The 18,294-nt window shown below is 39.6% G+C and overlaps 1 protein-coding gene across 3 annotated transcripts in view; it reads left to right on the plus strand.

The window, feature by feature from the left end:
- UNC79 (unc-79 homolog, NALCN channel complex subunit) overlaps window positions 1–18,294 on the plus strand; it is a 207,344-nt gene that overhangs the window by 50,202 nt on the left and 138,848 nt on the right. For all 3 annotated transcript variants that reach the window (XM_069559340.1, XM_069559342.1, XM_069559341.1), the window contains exons 8-11: window positions 1,720–1,748; window positions 8,535–8,764; window positions 10,627–10,798; window positions 12,323–12,553. In XM_069559340.1, the coding sequence (XP_069415441.1) occupies window positions 1,720–1,748; window positions 8,535–8,764; window positions 10,627–10,798; window positions 12,323–12,553 (662 nt within the window). The remainder of the gene's footprint in view (window positions 1–1,719; window positions 1,749–8,534; window positions 8,765–10,626; window positions 10,799–12,322; window positions 12,554–18,294) is intronic.

Below are 18,294 nucleotides of genomic sequence, written 5' to 3' on the forward strand. Positions count from 1 at the left end.
AAGAGACATTGAAAAGATTTATATAAGAATATCTGTAAAAAGATTTGGGTTTACATAGGTAAAGGTAACTTTTCCCCTCTTAAATTAGGCTACCTTGCAAGTGAACTTCCAATGCTCTGAGGTAAAACCCATAGTCAGGTTCTATATTACATTTTAAATACAGTTAAGTCCCCTACATACAACCCTTCCAGTTGTGAACTTTCAGAGATGCAAACGTGTGTTCGCATGTCCGATCTCGTAAATTAGTTCACGTGTCTGGAATGTCTGGGGTGCGTGCATCCTCCACAAGTGATTGTATTTTTGTGTAGGTCATTGTATAGTACTGTATTGTACGTAGTACAGTAGTACAGTATCTTTCTTTCAAGCCCAGAATGTCTGGAAGCAAGCATAAAAGCAGTGGTATATATAGCTGATTGTGTTAGTTGGGTACCTAGGCTAACTTTGTTGCACGTGATGAACAAATTGGACTTACAAATGCTCTCTCAGACGGAAACGTGCTTGTATGTAGGGGACTTACTGTATAGATATGTTGCTAAATTCTGGTCATCTCCAGATGATATTCATCTGTTGAAGAAAATTGACAATAACTTTTCATTATTTATCCAGAGAGATGACCCACTAACCTCAGCTTAAGATAAATGCCAGGATATCAAACTACTAAATAACCATTAATTAAACAAAATCTGTTTTAAAAACTGAGTTGTTAATCTCATTGATTTGACATTCACTAATTCATAATTTCTAGATGGAGTTTGGGAGACATTTACCTTTGATTTTGTTAGTAAGTTGTGATATAGACTATTAGCAATGATTTAATTTATTTTTTGAGCACTTACTATTTCAGGGGAAATATTAACAGATTCTTAGAAAAATTATTTTCAAGTTTTATCAACCACCAATTTTCTTGGAGATAAATGGTATGCCTACTACAAAGAGTTTTATCCATTTATTAAACTTAATCCTGAAGTACTAAGGTAGTTTGACAGCCTTACTCCAACTGACCTATCCATGGGTTTGAAAGATGTTTTCTCTTAAGAAGCCTGCAGCTGGCTCACAGAGATGTTATGGGGAAGGAGGTGGGAGGGGGGTTCATGTTTGGGAATGCATGTAAGAATTAAAGATTTTAAAATTAAAAAAATAAAAAACTAAAAAAAAAAAAAAAAAAAAGAAGCCTGCAGCTGGTTTTGCACTAGTTAAGGACTGATGTTAGTTGAGAGTTTGAGTCTAATTCATTTAAGTTATTAAGTTTTTTTCTACAGTTCTGATATAGCAAATCATCTCCATGGCAAAACTCTAAGTATATCACATCAACTCAGTGTCATAGCATAATGGAAGAGCAGTAGACAGGGAATCCAGAGACATTTCTGGATTGATTGGTCTCTACCATTGATAGCTTCTATGATCCTGAAGAACTCCTATAACCCTCAATTTTGTTCTCTGCCAAATGACTGAGTGAGATTAAAATTATTTGATCTGAATTCTAAGTCATATCTGAGAAGGTTTAATTATTTCTAGGAATAGGTAAAGTATTTGCGGCACACAGGTATTTTTAATCTCTTTAAGAATGAGTAGATGACAATTCATGAGACAAAGGAGAAAGGTGTTTTGGCCAAATCTGGAGGTTGTGTTACTAAGCTTGTTTTTACTCCTCTTCGTGGCTGCCCTTATTAAAAATGGGCTCTCTTTTTTGTTGATATTTTGTGTACCTTCCCCTTACAGCTGAAATATCTGCTATATGTCAGAAGAAGGTAAGAGCAAACCATCTGTGTGGTGCGGCATGATTTGCTGTGTTTGTATGTAAATTCATTCATTGACATCTGTCTCATTTCTGCACCATGGTTTCCCAGTATGTACATGTCACTGTATTTGTGAAGGGGGAAAAGAAATTATTCAGCATGCAAGATTGCTATGTCTTGATGGTCTCTATTTCCATTTCTGCTTTTGCTTACCCACCATATGCACAGTGTTTTTGAAAAATAATATGAAATAAAAGCATATGTGTAACTCTGGGGTAGAAATCTGAATACAAAGATGAGTGACAATGCAACTTAACTTTGGTAAATGATGATCTTGTTTGCTAAAAATCTTTATTGTTTGGAAGTAGAGTGCAAGTGGTCCAACACTTGTGTGTCAAAAACATAACCAGACCAAATATATATGGAAAATACATATTTATATGTGAGGTGAATGATATCTCTACTTGAAGATTCTTCCTTCAAATAGCCACTGTTCTTGACACTTTCCCTGAGCTATTTCTATCTTCTTTTCTTGCTCTAGTTGTTTGAGAAATACAAGAGAAGGTAGTATGATGTCATACAAAGAACTCTGGGCTGGTTGACTGAGATACTTGGAGTCTGGTCAGCTGTCTTCCCATCTAGCTATGAGACCATGTACCTGTCATTTAAATGTTTTAGGAGTTGATTATGAGTGGATACCTTTGGAGGGCTGTTTCAGTTTTCTATTGCCATGTAATAAACTATCCTAAAATGTATTAACTTATAACAGCAAACATTTGTTTGATCACAATTTTGTGGATCAGCAGCCCTGCATACGCTCACCTAGATAGTTCTCTTGATAAACTCCTCTAGGCTCACTCAGGTATTTTCAGTCAGTTAGTGGGTTTGCTGGCAATTGGCTGGTCCCAGATGACTTTACTTACATGTCTGGAGCCTCAACTGGGATGGCTGGAATGGTTGGGATGACTAGGGTGTCTGGCCCTCTCTCTTTCCATTAGATGTCTCATCTTCTAGGAGGCTAGGCTGGATTTGTTCTCAAGGTATGAGGGTTCTGAGAAAGTGAGAGAGGAGGCTGCAAGGACTTTTGAGACTGAAGCTCAGTGGATAGCACAGCATCACTTCTGCTGCATTCCATTGATCAAAGCAAGTCCAAAGCACAGCCCAGTTTAAATGAGTGGGCAAATAGACTCCTCCTCTTTTAGAGAAGGAGCAGCAAGAATTTTGTGACCATATTTAATCTACCGCAGTTCACCTTCTGGACATAATTACTTACATTCTTTCCGTATGACAAATATTCTTACCACCTTACAAGACCTGGAAAAGTCTAACCCGCTTATGGCTTCAGGCTTAAAGTCCATTGTCTTGATCTGCATCTGGTCTGCTCACTTATGAAACCCTTCAGGTACAAATTTTCTTGAACCAGAGACTGGTGAATTAAAAAGCAAGTTATGCGCCCTCTACATACCCAACACAAAATCATGAGACAGGGATAAGGATGACAGCAATAGACCTCTGTTCAAAAAGAGGAAGAACAAGCAGATAGCTGTTACTAGTCTATAGCAACTCCAACCATGAACATGTCAGCAGTTCTGCCCCCAGGGATAGCAAATGTGCCTTGACTAGGGTCTGATTTTGCTTCCTGGGAGTAGTTTCCTAATTCATTTTTGTCCTGGGATCTTTCCTCCACTCTCTAAGACATGTTTACTTTTCAATAAGAAATAGCCCATGTTGCAACTGAGCAACTCTCTCAGTCTGCCTCCTGCATGTAGACATAGGGTTCCATAGACCTCTTTTTGTGTCGCACTGTGTGTGTCCCTTTTAGTCTGCCGGTGGTGCTTTTATTAGTTTGCCTTTCTTTAAAATTTGCGGATTTTCTGTGAATCTCATTGGAGTTCAGTGCCCTCAAAGCCACATCTGTAATTCTTTTTGAGACAGTTCCTTTTATATCATGGGCATTTCAGTCTGCCCTTCACATTATTAGAAGCTATGTTCTAGCAGAGACGCTCAATTGGGCATCACCTTATATCTTTCGGAAGTTCTAACAAAGGATCATAGTCATTCACCATACTTTTGATTTCATTTTTATCCTGAGGCTATTTACTACTTTGAAAATCTTTTACAAGCTGGAGAGACTAGGATGAGAAACAGTTTTATTTTCTAAATTGACATATCCTGGCTCTGGTGGTATACCTAACGTATTTGACACCCACAATGGATCATTTTTTAACACTCTCCTCATTTATGTGACAAAATTATTTTCTGTAAAAGCTTAAAATTAGCACATTTTATTACTTATTCTTTAATAAATGTATTTTATATGAAAGTTCATTTTGAGAACTTTTATTTGGTTCATAATAGATCAGAATGTTTCAAGCTTGCTTTGGCCAAAGCTTGTGTCTTTACTTCTTCCAGTACTAGATATTTCTACATTTGAATTGTAGGTTTGAAATAAATGTCAAGATTGTATCAAATACATTGTAAATCAACTATATTACAGTTAAAAAAAGATTATATCAAATAAGCATCAAGAGACAGACTTTTCTTTCTTTTAACTTCTTTTTAAAATTTATTATTTTTAAAATTATTTTACTTTATTTTGCTTTACAATACTGTATTGGCTTTGCCATACATCAACATGAATCCGCCATGGGTGTACACGTGTTCCCAATCCTGAACCCCCCCCCACACCTCCCTCCCCATACCATCTCTCTGGGTCATCCTAGTGCACCAGCCCCAAGCATCCTGTATCCTGCATCGAACCTAGACTGGCCATTTGTTTCTTATATGATATTATACATGTTTCAATGCCGTTCTTCCAAATCATCCCTCCCTCTCCCTCTCCCACAGAGTCCAAAAGACTGTTCTATACATCTGTGTCTCTTTTGCGAGACAGACTTTTCTTAATTTCATTTTTGTTATTCTATGACACCACTTGGAATTATTTATTTATGTTTAAAATTCTAAGCAGTGAGGATCTCTCTGGTGGTGCAGTGGATAAGAATGCACCTGCCAGTGCAGGGGACATGGGTTTGATCCCTGGTCTGGGAAGATTCCACATGCCATGGAGCAACTAAGTCTGTGTACTGTAATTACTGAGCCCACATGCTGCAACTACTGAAGCTTCTCAATGAGAGAAGCCACTACAATGAGAAGCCCACGGATTGAAACTTGAGAAAGCCTGCACAAAGCAATGAGACCCAGTGTAGCCAATAAATATATAAAATTGTGAAAAAAAAATTCCAAGCAGTGAAACAGCATGGTTTGAGTGAACATATGAAAACATACCCAGCTGAATCTGAACTCAAGAGAAATCTCTCTGGTTTATTTTTGAAATGAATGCATGTAGCTGAGTTCACAGGGTTGAGGACTGTCTGTGGCTTGGAAATATATTATCCCGGGTTTCCCACATTGCAGGCAGATTCTTTACCCTCTAAGCCACCAGCAAAGCCCTATTTAAACTTAGTAGGTGCTGTAGAGAAATTAACACAATGTTGTAAATCAACTATTGTTGTTGTTCAGTCATTCAGTTGTGTCCGACTCTTTGCAACCCCATGGACTGCAGCATGCCAGGCTTCCCTGTCCTTCACCATTTCCCGGAGCTTGCTCAAACTCAGTGATGCCATCCAACCATCTCATCCTTTGCCATCCCCTTCTCCTCTTGCCTTCTGTCTTTCCCAGCATCAGGGTCTTTTCCAATGAGTTTACTCTGCATCAGGTGGCCGAAGTATTGGAACTTCAGCTTCAGCATTAGTCCTTCTAATGAATATTCAAGATTTGTTTCCTTTAGGATTGACTGGTTTGATCTCCTTGCAGTCCAAGGGACTCTCAAGAGTCTTCTCCAACACCACAGCTCAAAAGCATCGATTCTTCGGTGTTTGGCCTTCTTTATTGTCCAACTCTCACTTCAACTAAAAAAAAAAAATCAAAAAAACAGTAGGAACCATAGCAATTGTTTAGAACTTTGACCAACCAAAGGTTATTTAGGGGCAAAGTATTTTGTCACTGATATTATTTAGAATTGATGGCACGTGGTGATAAAGCAGGTTAGGTTGACTTTCAGTTTATATTCCAGATACTAATGTATGCATTAGTATCCAGATACTACCTAAGGAATCACTCAAAATGTAGCAGCATGAAACAACAACTGTTTAATTATGCTTTTAGATTCTGAGGGTCAGGGATTTGGGCAGGGCACAGTCCACAGCCTATCTCTGCTTGATGATATTTGGGGCCTCATCTGGGAAAACTAACAGCTTCCCAGGTGGCTTATTGGTAAAAAAAATCCACCTGCCAATGGAGGAGACATAGTTTGGAAGGTCTCCTGGAGGAGGAAATGGCAACCCACTCCAGTATTCTTGCCTGGGAAATCCCATGGACAGAGGAGCCTGGTGGACTACAGTCCATGGGGTCACGAAGAGTTGGACACGACTTAGTGACTGAGCATGCATGCATGCACTGGGGAGACTTGAATAGCCAGGGGCTGAAATTATCTAGTGGCATCTAGATCATATGTTAGGGCTCTGGGATGGGGTGACTTGAAGGCTGGGCTTAGCCAGCTCTGTTGAGTAGAGACTTACTGCCTCTCCATATGCCTGGGCCATGACAGAATCCTGAGAAGAGTATCTTGATGAGGAAGCTTCTGAAGAGAGAACTTTCTCAGACCCTAAGATGTCTTTTTAGAAGCAGCATGTCTTTTTTAGAAATTGCCTTGGGAGTCACACGAGTATTACTTAGCCGTGTTTTCTTGGTTCAAGCTGGCATAGCCCATTTAGGTTCAAGGCACATGGAAGTCTATCTGAGGAACCAAACCCAAAGAGGCTCAACCACCGCTGGACTTCATTTAATGAGACCACCTTGAACCTCCTGCCAGGAATTTGCATGTGGAAAGAATGTAAATAATTTGTGACCAGGAAATAGGATAGGACATCAGGACTTTATTATAGCTAATAACTACCCACTAAACCCGTCTGTTCTGTCTGTTAGTTGCTCAGTCATGTCTGACTCTTTTTGACCCCAAGGACTATAGCCTTCCAGGCTCTTTTGTACATGGGATTTTCCAGGCAAGAATACTGGAGTGGGTTGCCTTTTCTTTCTTCACACTAAACCCATATCCACATTCCATTGTTTATGTAACAGTGGGAATCCCTGAGGAACAAAGACTAATTACAATCAAAAGGAAGAAATAAACACTAACAATATACTCTGACATAAACCATGTTGCTAGTGATGTGGTTTGGTTTGGTTTGGAGAAGTCCCAAACTGGTAAGGATTCATGTGCTTCCAGAATGAAACTTAGTATGTGAAAGAGAAAGAGCACAAAGCAAGAAATATACCTCACTTGGAGAAGTCAGGACTGACTTGGAAATTGAAGAAGACGTAGGCCTCGGTTCAGAAGAAATACATTATATTTGAACAATTTAAAAAACATTAATAAAAGGGAAAAAAGATCATAAAAATTTAAGCTTGTTTTTATGATTTATTGACCTGAGTCCTGTTCAGAAAATGAGATTTCCCAGCACTTGTATCCAAAGCCTTGTGCTAAAATCGAAGTGGAACAAGCCTTACTTTGAAATGATTTTTCCAATAAGCAATTCAACACATGGTCAATGTCTGGATGTAGGTTTTGTACTTGGTTTTTTCTTTCTTCTGTTTCCCCAAGATATCTGTCATGGAAGGTTCTCCAATCTTCTCCAAGCCCTGAGTTCATAATGGCTTAGGGTATTATTTCTCTGATTCCATATTTAAAAAAAAATGTTATTGGATAATAGTTGATTTACAATGTTCTGTTATTTTCATGTGGACATCCAAGTGATTCAGTTATACATATACATATAATCATATTCTTTTTCAGTGTTTTCCATCTTAATAAGCTCTATCAAAAGGGTGAAATGCTCTCTGACACAAGCTATTGAGTATGTGGTGGTGGCATCTCTAACAGGCTTGGGTACACTTTTATGGAGAGGTCAGGGATATTTCCTGATTGCTCCTCAAGTTACTTGATGTGGCCGTGGGTGCTGCCTTGCCCCTCTGCTTCTTGTCAGGGCAGCTCTGATAATAAACTCGCCTGAACCCTCGATCTCTCTTTTTCACTGCACCATTTTTCACACTTCATCTGTTGATTCTTTTTCTGTAGCTGATGTTCAACAGCTGCGTCTATGAATGGTTATTACTGTGCTTTGATGTTCCCGTGTTATCAACTGACATATTCTTTAGGTCTTGATAGAAAGAGCGCTGGTGGGAATGGGCAGACCAGCTTCTGGGCCATCAGCTGAGCACAGCACAGCTCCCTACCTGTCCTTGAATGCATCAAGGACAGATGAGCTGCAATAGAAATGTGGTCTTTAGGAGATGGGTAAAATAATTTTGAAAGTTTATTTTAGGGTTTAAAATTGTTTGTTTCCTACCCTGATATGCTGTGCTATGCTTTCTCTGGACCACAGTTTTCATTTTTTTTTTCATATTTCTGCTGAAAACTATTGAAACACTAACTTGAGATAATCTAGGAAGCCCCCCACACCCCATGCCACATGGCTGAGGTCACTTTATAGAGGACTTTTTAACAGAGTTTCATTCATATTTAGAGTTTCTACTACTTAACATGAATAGAAACCACTTCTCCTTAATTTTGAACTATGACTGAAATCTAACTGGTTAGAGATGAGCTGCATTTTGGAAACTAGTGACACTTCAGGAAAGTCCTGCCTCTTCTAGTGGCCCTAGAAATTTCCATTTGTTCCAATTATTAGCCCAGTTTACCTCAGTGGTGAATTTTAATTGATTTCACTCTTCTCCTTCTAGAACTGCAGTTCCCATGTTAGAAGAGCTGTGGTCACCTGCTTTTCAGCAGGATGCTGTGGTCGTCATGGAAACAGGCCTGTTCGGTACTGCAAAAGATGCCACTCAAATCACCACAGTAACGAAGTGGGGGCTGCCTCAGAGACCCACCTCTATCAAACCTCCCCTCCACCCATCAACACCCGGGAATGTGGCGCTGAGGAGCTTGTCTGTGCCGTGGAGGCCGTGATTAGGTAACAGGGTTGTTAGTAGCTTTCCCTGAAAACTCTGCCTTCTCTCTGAGCCACCCTTTCCCCATTGAGATGGGCACACTTAATTTAACTTCAAGAGCCCTCAGCCAGACAGCTCACTTTCTACAGTGTTGCAGTGCTGATGTTTTAATTCACTCATTTAACAAGTATTTTTATGGAATGCCAGTTATGTGCCAGGCATGTGGTAGGCACTGGAAGATAGAAGAAAGTGAAATATGGTCTCTGCCTTCAAGTTACCCATGGCAGGGGAGTCTGTAAAAATGGAAGCAAGAATTTGCCAGCCAAAGTGGTGAGCACAGTGACAACGCAGAGATGGGACTCTCAGGGAGTGGAGAGGAGACGCCAGTCAGAGAGAAGGGGTGGGACAGAGGTGTCCCAGACTTGACTGCAGCAGCGAAGGATGGGAGAACTCGAGACAGTTCGGTATTGGAGTAAACCAGAAGGCTGTGGAGTAAGATGGACCAGATCCTGCAGGCAGCTGGCTTTTTCTATCACATGAGAAAAGGGAGCTTTACAAGTGATTACTCTAGACTTGTTCTCTTTTTGTATACTATTCACCGAGACAAGCTTTTTAAAGATAAAGAAACAATATTAGAATCTATGTTTTAAAGATAAGGACTAAGTCTTCTGTTTCTCTTATCCCAGTGGCCAACACATGTGGAAGTGCAATAAATGTTTGCTAAATAAAACAACGCAGACAGTTTGGAAAGAGAAAAATACAGCCATACTGCTGTCATCATCATCAGTTGTTTTTTGCATATGTTCTCCTAGTTTTATTCAAATGCTTATTTTACTTATATAATTGTAATCACAGTGTATCCCCATTCTTTTTGATATAACATTATACCATTAGCTTCTTTCCATGTTGTATAGTTTCCACATTTATCATTTTTAGTGGGTACATAATATTTATCTAGATTATTTTCTTCCACCATTAGACACTTCAATTTCTTCCATTATTTTTACTGTTATAAATAACTCTGATAACTATTTTGTGTATGGTGCCAGTCCTGTATTTTTTATTTATTTAGGGTAGATGACCAGATGTGGCTGACTGGGTCCAAGGGTATGAATATTTTAAGGACACTTGATACATTACCAAACTGATTTTCAAAGAGTATATGTGAATTTCATACATCATGATAGTTTTTGCTACACCCTTGCCAACATTGTGTATTATTCTTTAAAATTGTCATCTTCTTAGAAAACTGAAAAAGGAATCTTTTTTATTCACTGTTAGGTCTTTGAATTCTAGATATTGAATGTTTTTCCATTTGAGTATCAGTTCCTCAAACTGTCCTTGATCATGCATTTGATGTCCACATAGCTTCATATGGGACTTCCCTTGTGGCTCAGTTGGTCAAATCCACCTGCAATGCAGGAGACCTGGGTTTGATCCCTGGGTTGGGAAGATCCCCTGGAGAAGGGAAAGGCTACTCACTCCAGTATTCTGGCCTGGAGAATTCTGTGGACTGTATAGTCCATCAGGTTGCCAAGAATCTGGCATGATGGAGTGACTTTTACTTTCACTTTTTTCTTTCATAGCTTCACATTAGATATAGGAGAAGCATTGGCTTCTAGTGGGATGATTGGTAAACTTAAAGCCAGAAGGCATCAGTTCTGGTTGATTCTTATTGATTGGAGGAAGTAGCCTCTTTGTGCCTCAGTTTATACATCTTTGAGATGGGGATGGAGTAGAAAATAACAAGGACATGAGGCTCCTTCCAATTTAAAGGAGAACAATGAGTGATGCTTGAAAACTCGTGAAGTAATTGCTCTGAATGGGGTTGTAATCTTGAGCGTGCTTTTGGGTAGTCTCACCTGAAATTTCTCCTCTTCTGCAGCTTGTTGAAAGAAGCCGAGTTCCACGCTGAGCAGCGGGAACATGAGCTGAATCGCCGGCGGCAGCTGGGTCTCTCCTCTTCTCACCATTCCCTGGATAATGCTGACTTTGACAACAAGGATGATGATAAACACGACCAGCGGCTACTCAGTCAATTTGGAATATGGTTCTTAGTAAGAAAAGAAGTTAACTAATCTCTAATATCTTATGTTTTATTCCAACATTGCCCTGGTGATGAGTTTCTTCTGTTCTTTTTAGGGAAGTAAATAGTAAACGGTGAAAAATTAACCTTAGCATTCACCACCACCAGTGTGTGTCCCCCGGGACTGTAGCCCACCACTTTCCTCTATCCATAGAATTTTCCTGGCAAGAATACTGGAGTGGATTACCATTTCCTCTTCCAGGGGATCTTCCCGAGTCAGGGATCAAACCCCACGTCTCTTGTGTCTTCTGAACTGGCAGGCAGATTCTTTACCACTGCTCCCTCTGAGGAGCCAACCTTAGCATAGGATGTCTATACTCTAGGACAGTGACTGCACATTGGATTTACCCAGGAAGGCTTTTTAAAAATGTCATTGCCCAGATTCCATCCCAGAACCCTGGGAACTTTTAAAAAAGATCCCTTGTTGATTCTGATGAATAGCCAGGTGTTGAAACCTTTTGTGCCAGATTCTAAACTGTTGGAAATGCACATTTTGACAAGAAACAAGTGGGTAAATTGCTAGAGTATATTGTGAAATATTGGATTCAATATAATTTATAGATCATTCACCTCTCACTGACGTAATATTTTGTTTGCAAGTTCAGTTACTGTGGATCTTTTTGTGTATTTATGGCAAGTCTGTAACACAGCCAGAAAAATTATTGCCAAACCAGTGCAGGGAATTTGACTTCTATTGACTGAGTCAACTGAAGTATTCATTCAGGGAAGATCAAACATACAGATCCAAAGTTCCAAAAATGCTGAATTTGACAGTTCTGCAGAGAAGCAGACTTTTGTTTTTGCCCATTGGAGAAATAGATTAAGTCTCCATAGTGATACATCTCTTTTATGCTTTCATATATTTTTTTGCTTTGTTTTGCTTTATCAAATTGGAGTTTAATTATTGATTTTGCAGGTCTCACTCGTAGAACTTATTATCTAATGACAAACTGACTACTATTGTGAACTCATTGAGGCAAAGATAATGTGTTATTTATTTTTTATATTCCTGAACCCTACTTCAGTGCTTAATAAAAGGTTAATGAATAAATGGTGAACAGTTTTGAAAAGTCTATTTATAATGTGGTGAACTGAGGGGTGGTGCTGTTAAGTTTTCAGAATTATTACTGCTAGGAAATTCTTGGTGAATCTGATCATTTTGAAACTGAAATATATATAGATTATTTTTGCACTAAAGATATTTATGAAATTTCACTTTGTAGACTTAACTTTTTAAAAGTATTTACCTGGTACAGAATATGTAATTGATTTCTTTTAGGTGAAAAAGCTTATTGGGAGGTGCAGTCTTGAGGGGAAGTTGTTGCAGTTCATCTCTCTGTAGAGAAGAACACAGTTTCCAGGATAAGTGGTTCTCCATCATTTATGTAGGACTGTCTATTTCAAATGGATTATCAGGGACATCTTTTTTTTTTTTTTGGTCTTTAAACAAACATATTACGTACTGAGGCTGAAGGAGAATCTAATCTATTTCCAGGTGAGCCTCTGCACGCCCAGTGAGAATACTCCTACGGAAAGCTTGGCCAGGCTCGTGGCCATGGTGTTTCAGTGGTTTCACTCCACAGCGTATATGATGGATGATGAAGTTGGAAGTTTGGTAGAAAAGCTGAAGCCTCAGTTTGTCACCAAGTGGTTGAAGACAGTATGTGATGTTCGCTTTGATGTCATGGTCATGTGCCTTCTTCCCAAACCAATGGAATTTGCCCGGGTAAGTGGAGGCTGATTAAAAAAAAATAATTAATCAATAATTTATCTAGGAAAGAAATGGAGGGGAGAATAGATACATGTCTATGTATGAATGAGTCCCTTTGCTGGTCACCTGAAACTATCTAACTAACTAAATTAACAACATTGTTAATTAGCTATACCCCAATAAAAAAATGAAAAGTTTAAAAAAAAAAAGAAAGGGGAAATATTATTTGAGCCAACCTGAGGATTATAACCCAAGAGACAGTCTTTCAGAAAGCTCTGAGGATTGTTCTGCCCTTTGGAGGCCATAGCACAGATATGTAAAATTTTGAGACAAGGGTTTTATGTCAAGTGATGTATTATTGACAGTTAACACAATCCAGATCTACACATACTAAGTGAGTAGTGCTGCTGTCAATGGGGTTGCAGAGTCAGACACGACTGAGCGATTGAACTGAACTGAACTGAGTGGGTCACAGGTCATCATGGCCTCTTACAAGATAAGAAGGAAAGTTATTTCCCAAGCAGTTGTGACGCTTGATGCAATTAAGAAGGAATGTTATCTCCTAAGGAAGTCTGGTTAATGCAATTGCACAACATGTACTAAAGGGGAAGGAGGAAGCCTAAATGGGCAGAGAAGAATTTTTATGTTTAAAATTTTCTTTTCCTGCGATAAAATACTCATCTTTTTTCATGAAGACCTACAGCTTGGACCTTGTTGGAGAGGAGGACTTGGGAGAAGCACTATTGTTACTGAAAACCTGGGTTTACTTCTCAGTGGGTGTTGCGCTAAAAGATAGAAGCCAAGGCAAAGATCACGAGAAGGAAGGATTTCTTAATACTTGCAGCAAGTAAGGAGGACACCAGGGATCTTTCCAAGGCAGTATCTCTCAACAGCAAAATTGGAGACCTTTTAGGCTGAGGATACATGCATATTCATGAAGGGGCTTGAGCAGAGGAGAATTCAGCATAGAACTGGGGCAAAGAGGGACAGAGTCTAAGCTTTAGTTGATTAAAGTCAAGAGGGTCAGAAAAGGTCAACACCATCATTCCTTAGATTCTGACCAGTCGGGAGTCTCCGCTTGTTGTCCCCATCCTCCACCTGAGTGGGGGCCTTGCTTCCTGCAGAACTCAAAAGTATGTATCAGATTGTAAGGTAGATTCCTTGAGGAGGAACTAGGACTCTTTTATTGCTAGACTATTGTTTCTTGACTGATTTTCCTTTATTACTCTCCTTAAAATTGTTGATTACTGAGACCTGTTCAAGGGCAAGCATTGTGAACAGGCTTGGATCACAAAATGGCTTAAGTGAAAGTGGCTTCTCTTCTGTCAAGAAAACCATGCCTGGTTCTTTTTCTTTGGAGCCCTGCCCTGTCTGCTGACACTACCTTAGCTACTAGAGTGTTACCAGTGTCTGTAGAAGAGAAACACCTCTCTTTAGTCAATAGAGCTGTCTCCCGCATTGTAGACAGACACTTTACCCTCTGGGCCACCAGGGAAGTCCTAAATGAGCTTAGGAATGGCCTTTTAGCTGATACGCTGTTTTGATGTTAGTTTGAGATGGGGAAGAATGGCAAGAGGAATGTGTGACGTATCTTTAAAAAATTCACGGGACTATTCTTTCCTGACGTCGCTGAATATTTTAGCTAAGAAACAGGAAATAAAATAGCCTTTCCTTGAGGCTGCTAGAGCTCAGCCTTTTTCTGGTTTGGGGAAAGGCTAACAGTTGACTAGGAGCAGTTTCTGTGGTTTGACATATATATCTAGGGATGAATGGTCCCTGCCCTCTCAAGTGGAATGCCCAAAAGATTTAAGGTGAAAGTGAAAGTTGCTCAATCATGTCCATCTGTTTGGGATCTCATGGATTATACAGTCCATGGCATTCTCCAGGCCCTTCTCCAGGGGATCGTCCCAACCCAGGGATCGAACCCAGGTCTCCCGCATTGCCGGCAGATTCTTTACCAGCTGAGCCACAAAGGAACTGCCCAAGTGCTCCTTTTCTTCTGGCTCTAGGACAAATTTCTCTGTGCTTGTTCTCTTGCTTCTGCCTTATTGTATCACAGGTTTCAGATGCACAGCTGCTAAGACTTCATATTATCATTCATGTCTAGCCCAGCAAGATGGATATCTAGAATCAGTTTCTGCCAGTAATACATGAAATTTATTTCAAGGTGTTTTCTAAGTTTTATTTTTATTTGTGATTTTGGGGTTTGCTTTCAATGAAAATTTGAGGCAGTTTTCAGTTTAAATAAGAATTTTAAGAAGAAAACATAACATATACCTTCTAAAGAGTAGGTTTTATTAGATTTCCAGGAGTCAAAGCATTCTGTGCATTTATCAAGATACACTTCTTTCTTCTTTGGTGCCACCTACTGACATATTTAAAATCAGATTTTTGCATAATGGAAATTCCCCATTTCCTGGCATTCTTTGACTGTGTTGATATGTTTTCAATTATTGTTTCTTTTCGAATAGTAAAGAATTAGTGTGATATGATTCTGAAAAGAGCTTCCCAAGTGGTGCTAGTGGTAAAGAATGCCTGCCAATGCAGGAGACATGGGTTTGATCCCTGGGTCAGGAAAATCACCTGAAGAAGGAAATGGCAACCCACTCCAGTATTCTTGCCTGGAACCCCATGAATTCTGAAAAATAAGAGGAAATGATTATATTGGGAGGAAAACTTTTCCTCTTCCAAGTTGGCTCCAGCAGTTGGGAGCCTGCATGTAATTGGCAAGAATTTCCAGACGTTCAAACTGGATTTAGAAAAGGCAGAGGAACCAGAGATCAAATTGCCCACATCCACTGGATCATACAAAAAGCAAGAGAGTTCCAGAAAAACATCTACTTCTGCTTTATTGACTATTCCAAAGCCTTTGACTGTGTGGATCACAACAAACTATGGAAAATTCTTAAAGTGATGGGAATACCAGACCACCTTACCTGCCTACTGAGAAATCTGTATGCTGGTCAAGAAGCAACAGTTAGAACCAGATGTGGAACAACAGAGTGGTTCCAAATTGGGAAAGGAGTACGTCAAAGCTGTGTGTTGTCACCCTGCTTATTTAACTTCTATGCAGAGTACATCATGAGAAACACTGGGCTGGAAGAAGCACAAGCTGGAATCAAGATTGCCAGGAGAAATATCAATAATATCAGATATGCAAATGACACCACCCTTATGGTAGAAAGCAAAGAGGAACTGAAGAGCCTCTCGATGAAAGTGAAAGAGGGGAGCGAAAAAGCTGGCTTAAAAATCAACATTCAGTAAACTAAGGTCATGGTGTCTGGTCCCATCACTTCATGGCAAATAAATTGGGAAACAATGGAAATGGTAACAGACTCTATTTTCATGGGCTCCAAAATCACTGCAGATGGTACTACAGCCATGGCATTAAAAGATACTTGCTCCTTGGAATAAAAGCTATGACAAACCTAGACAGCATATTAAAAAGCAGAGACACTACTTTGCCAACAAAGGTCTGTCTAGTCAAAGCTATGGTTTTTCCAGTAGTCATGTATGGATGTGAGAGTTGAAGTATAAAGAAAGCTGAGTGCCAAAGAACTGATGCTTTTGAACCATGGTGTTGGAGAAGACTCTCGAGAGTCCATTGGACTGCAAGGAGATCAAATCAGTCAATCATAAAGGAAATCAATCCTGAATATTCATTGGAAGGACTGATGCTGAAGCTGAAGCTGCAATACTTTGGCCACCTGATGCAAGGAACTGACTCATTGGAAAATACCCCAATACTGGAAAAGATTGAACGTGGGAGGAGAAGGGGACGACAGAGGATAAAATGGTTGGATGGCATCATTGACTTGATGGACATGAGTTTGAGCAAGCTTTGGGAGTTGGTGATGGATAGGGAAGCCTGGGATGCTGCAGTACATGGGGTTACAAAGAGTCGGATATGACTCATTGACAGAACTGACTTGTTATTAACAAGAGGAGAGACAAAGTTTATTTACATTTACACACAGAAGTACTCATTGATGGGAAGTTTTTTCAATAACCAGAGATAAAAGTTTATATACCAAACTTCTAGAGTGTGAGGGGCATTTGTGAGGAGGCTTGAAGGGGAAGATAGGGAAAGTTGTTTTGGGTGTTTTTATGCTAATGGAAATGGGCAGCCTTTCTCCAGGGCAGCTGAATTCACGAGAACTCCCTTTGGAGGGGCTTAATAGAAGCCATACTTTCTGGAGGCTCTGGTTTAGTCAGATAAAGGAAGTTTAGATAAGATTTCTCTCTGCATCTTCTTTAGCACAAATGTTTCCATTTAATGTAATCTTTATACCAACTCTGGGGGTCTGAGTGCCTCCCTACGTTTCTCCCATCTGCAACTTCCTTAGAAGTTTCACACAAAAAGGAATCTAGGTTGATTGACTTGGAGAGAAGATTTTGGGTTAGGAACTGCTAGGTAAGAGATATGCAAAAGAACATAAATTAGAATAAGGAAATAGAAAACAAAGATTAGTGGTTAGAGTAGACTATAAACCTAGTTTCTACAGCCTAAGGAAAACAGTCAAGATTTCTAGATGCTGGGCTTGAAGCACCTTCAGATGATGAATTCATCAGTGTCACTGGCATGGTTATTTTCTAGAGCAGAGCCTGGAAGATGTGGATGTTTGGTGAACTTCCCAAGTGGCCTAAACTGTTGAAGCAAGAAGTCTTTTGAAGTTTATATCAAGTTGCCTGCTTTAGCTTGCTGGGCTTTGGGACAAGACAGCCTAGAGTCTCAGTAAGGATCGGGCAGTCAGGTTTTAGTTCTCAGTGACACCAAGTCAGAAAGGTAGGAAAAACAATTGGGAACATTAATTACTCACAAAGTGTGCAAGACAGCAGGATCCAATTTATAAAGAGGTGAAAAATAGCTCATTGAACAGGACTAGATCTGATCACCCACAAGTGTGAGTATAGTTTTCTGTTGAAACAAACAATTTCTTAATTTTCCCAGTTTTGACCAAAGATAATTAGAGTAAGATATTCTGTTCACAAAGTAAGTCTAGTCTCATTAACTTTGGCCTGATTATTTACATACAACAAAAGTGGTATTTGACCACATGGGCCTTCAAGAGTCTGTTTTGCTGCAAGTTTTTTCGAGAACCTCAGATTGGACTTCTAAAGGCCTTTCCATGCTGGGAAGCCAAGCCAAGAATTTGTCATATTTATCTTCAGTATTTGTAGATTTGGGTGAATTTTTCTTTTTGAGATCCCTCGAATGCTGTAAGGTTTCTGGGTCTGTCAGGAAATGACTTTTCTTATTTGCTTATAGACTGGGGACATTAAAAGTCAAGTAGTAGGCTGGTTTTTCCAAGAGGGCTTTATAAGCATGGACTTCATAATGTCCACCTCAGTTCTTTAAAGCTGTCTGGTCATATTTTATTCTTTGAGTATCTTTCTCAAGTATGACATTTCAGTCAAAGCCTTGATAGCATAACCAATTTTTCCTATTATGTCCAGTTACAAGGAGAACAGATTTTTATTAAGCTTGTGTAAATAACTATGCCTGCATGCTAAGTCTCTTCAGTCATGTTGGACTCTGTGTGATGCTATGGACTGTAGCCACCCAGGTTCCTTTGTCCATGGGATTCTCCAGACAACAATACTGGAGTAAGGCTTCCCTGGTGGCTCAGATGCTAAAGAATCTGCCTGCAATGCAGGAGACCCAGGTTCAATCCCTGCATCAGGAAGATCCCCTGGAAGAGGAAATGGCAACCCACTCCAATATTCTTGCCTAGAGAATTCCTTGGACAGAGGAG

Source organism: Ovis canadensis, chromosome 18 (genome assembly GCF_042477335.2).
Source record: "Ovis canadensis isolate MfBH-ARS-UI-01 breed Bighorn chromosome 18, ARS-UI_OviCan_v2, whole genome shotgun sequence".
NCBI classification, from domain to species: Eukaryota; Metazoa; Chordata; class Mammalia; order Artiodactyla; family Bovidae; genus Ovis; species Ovis canadensis.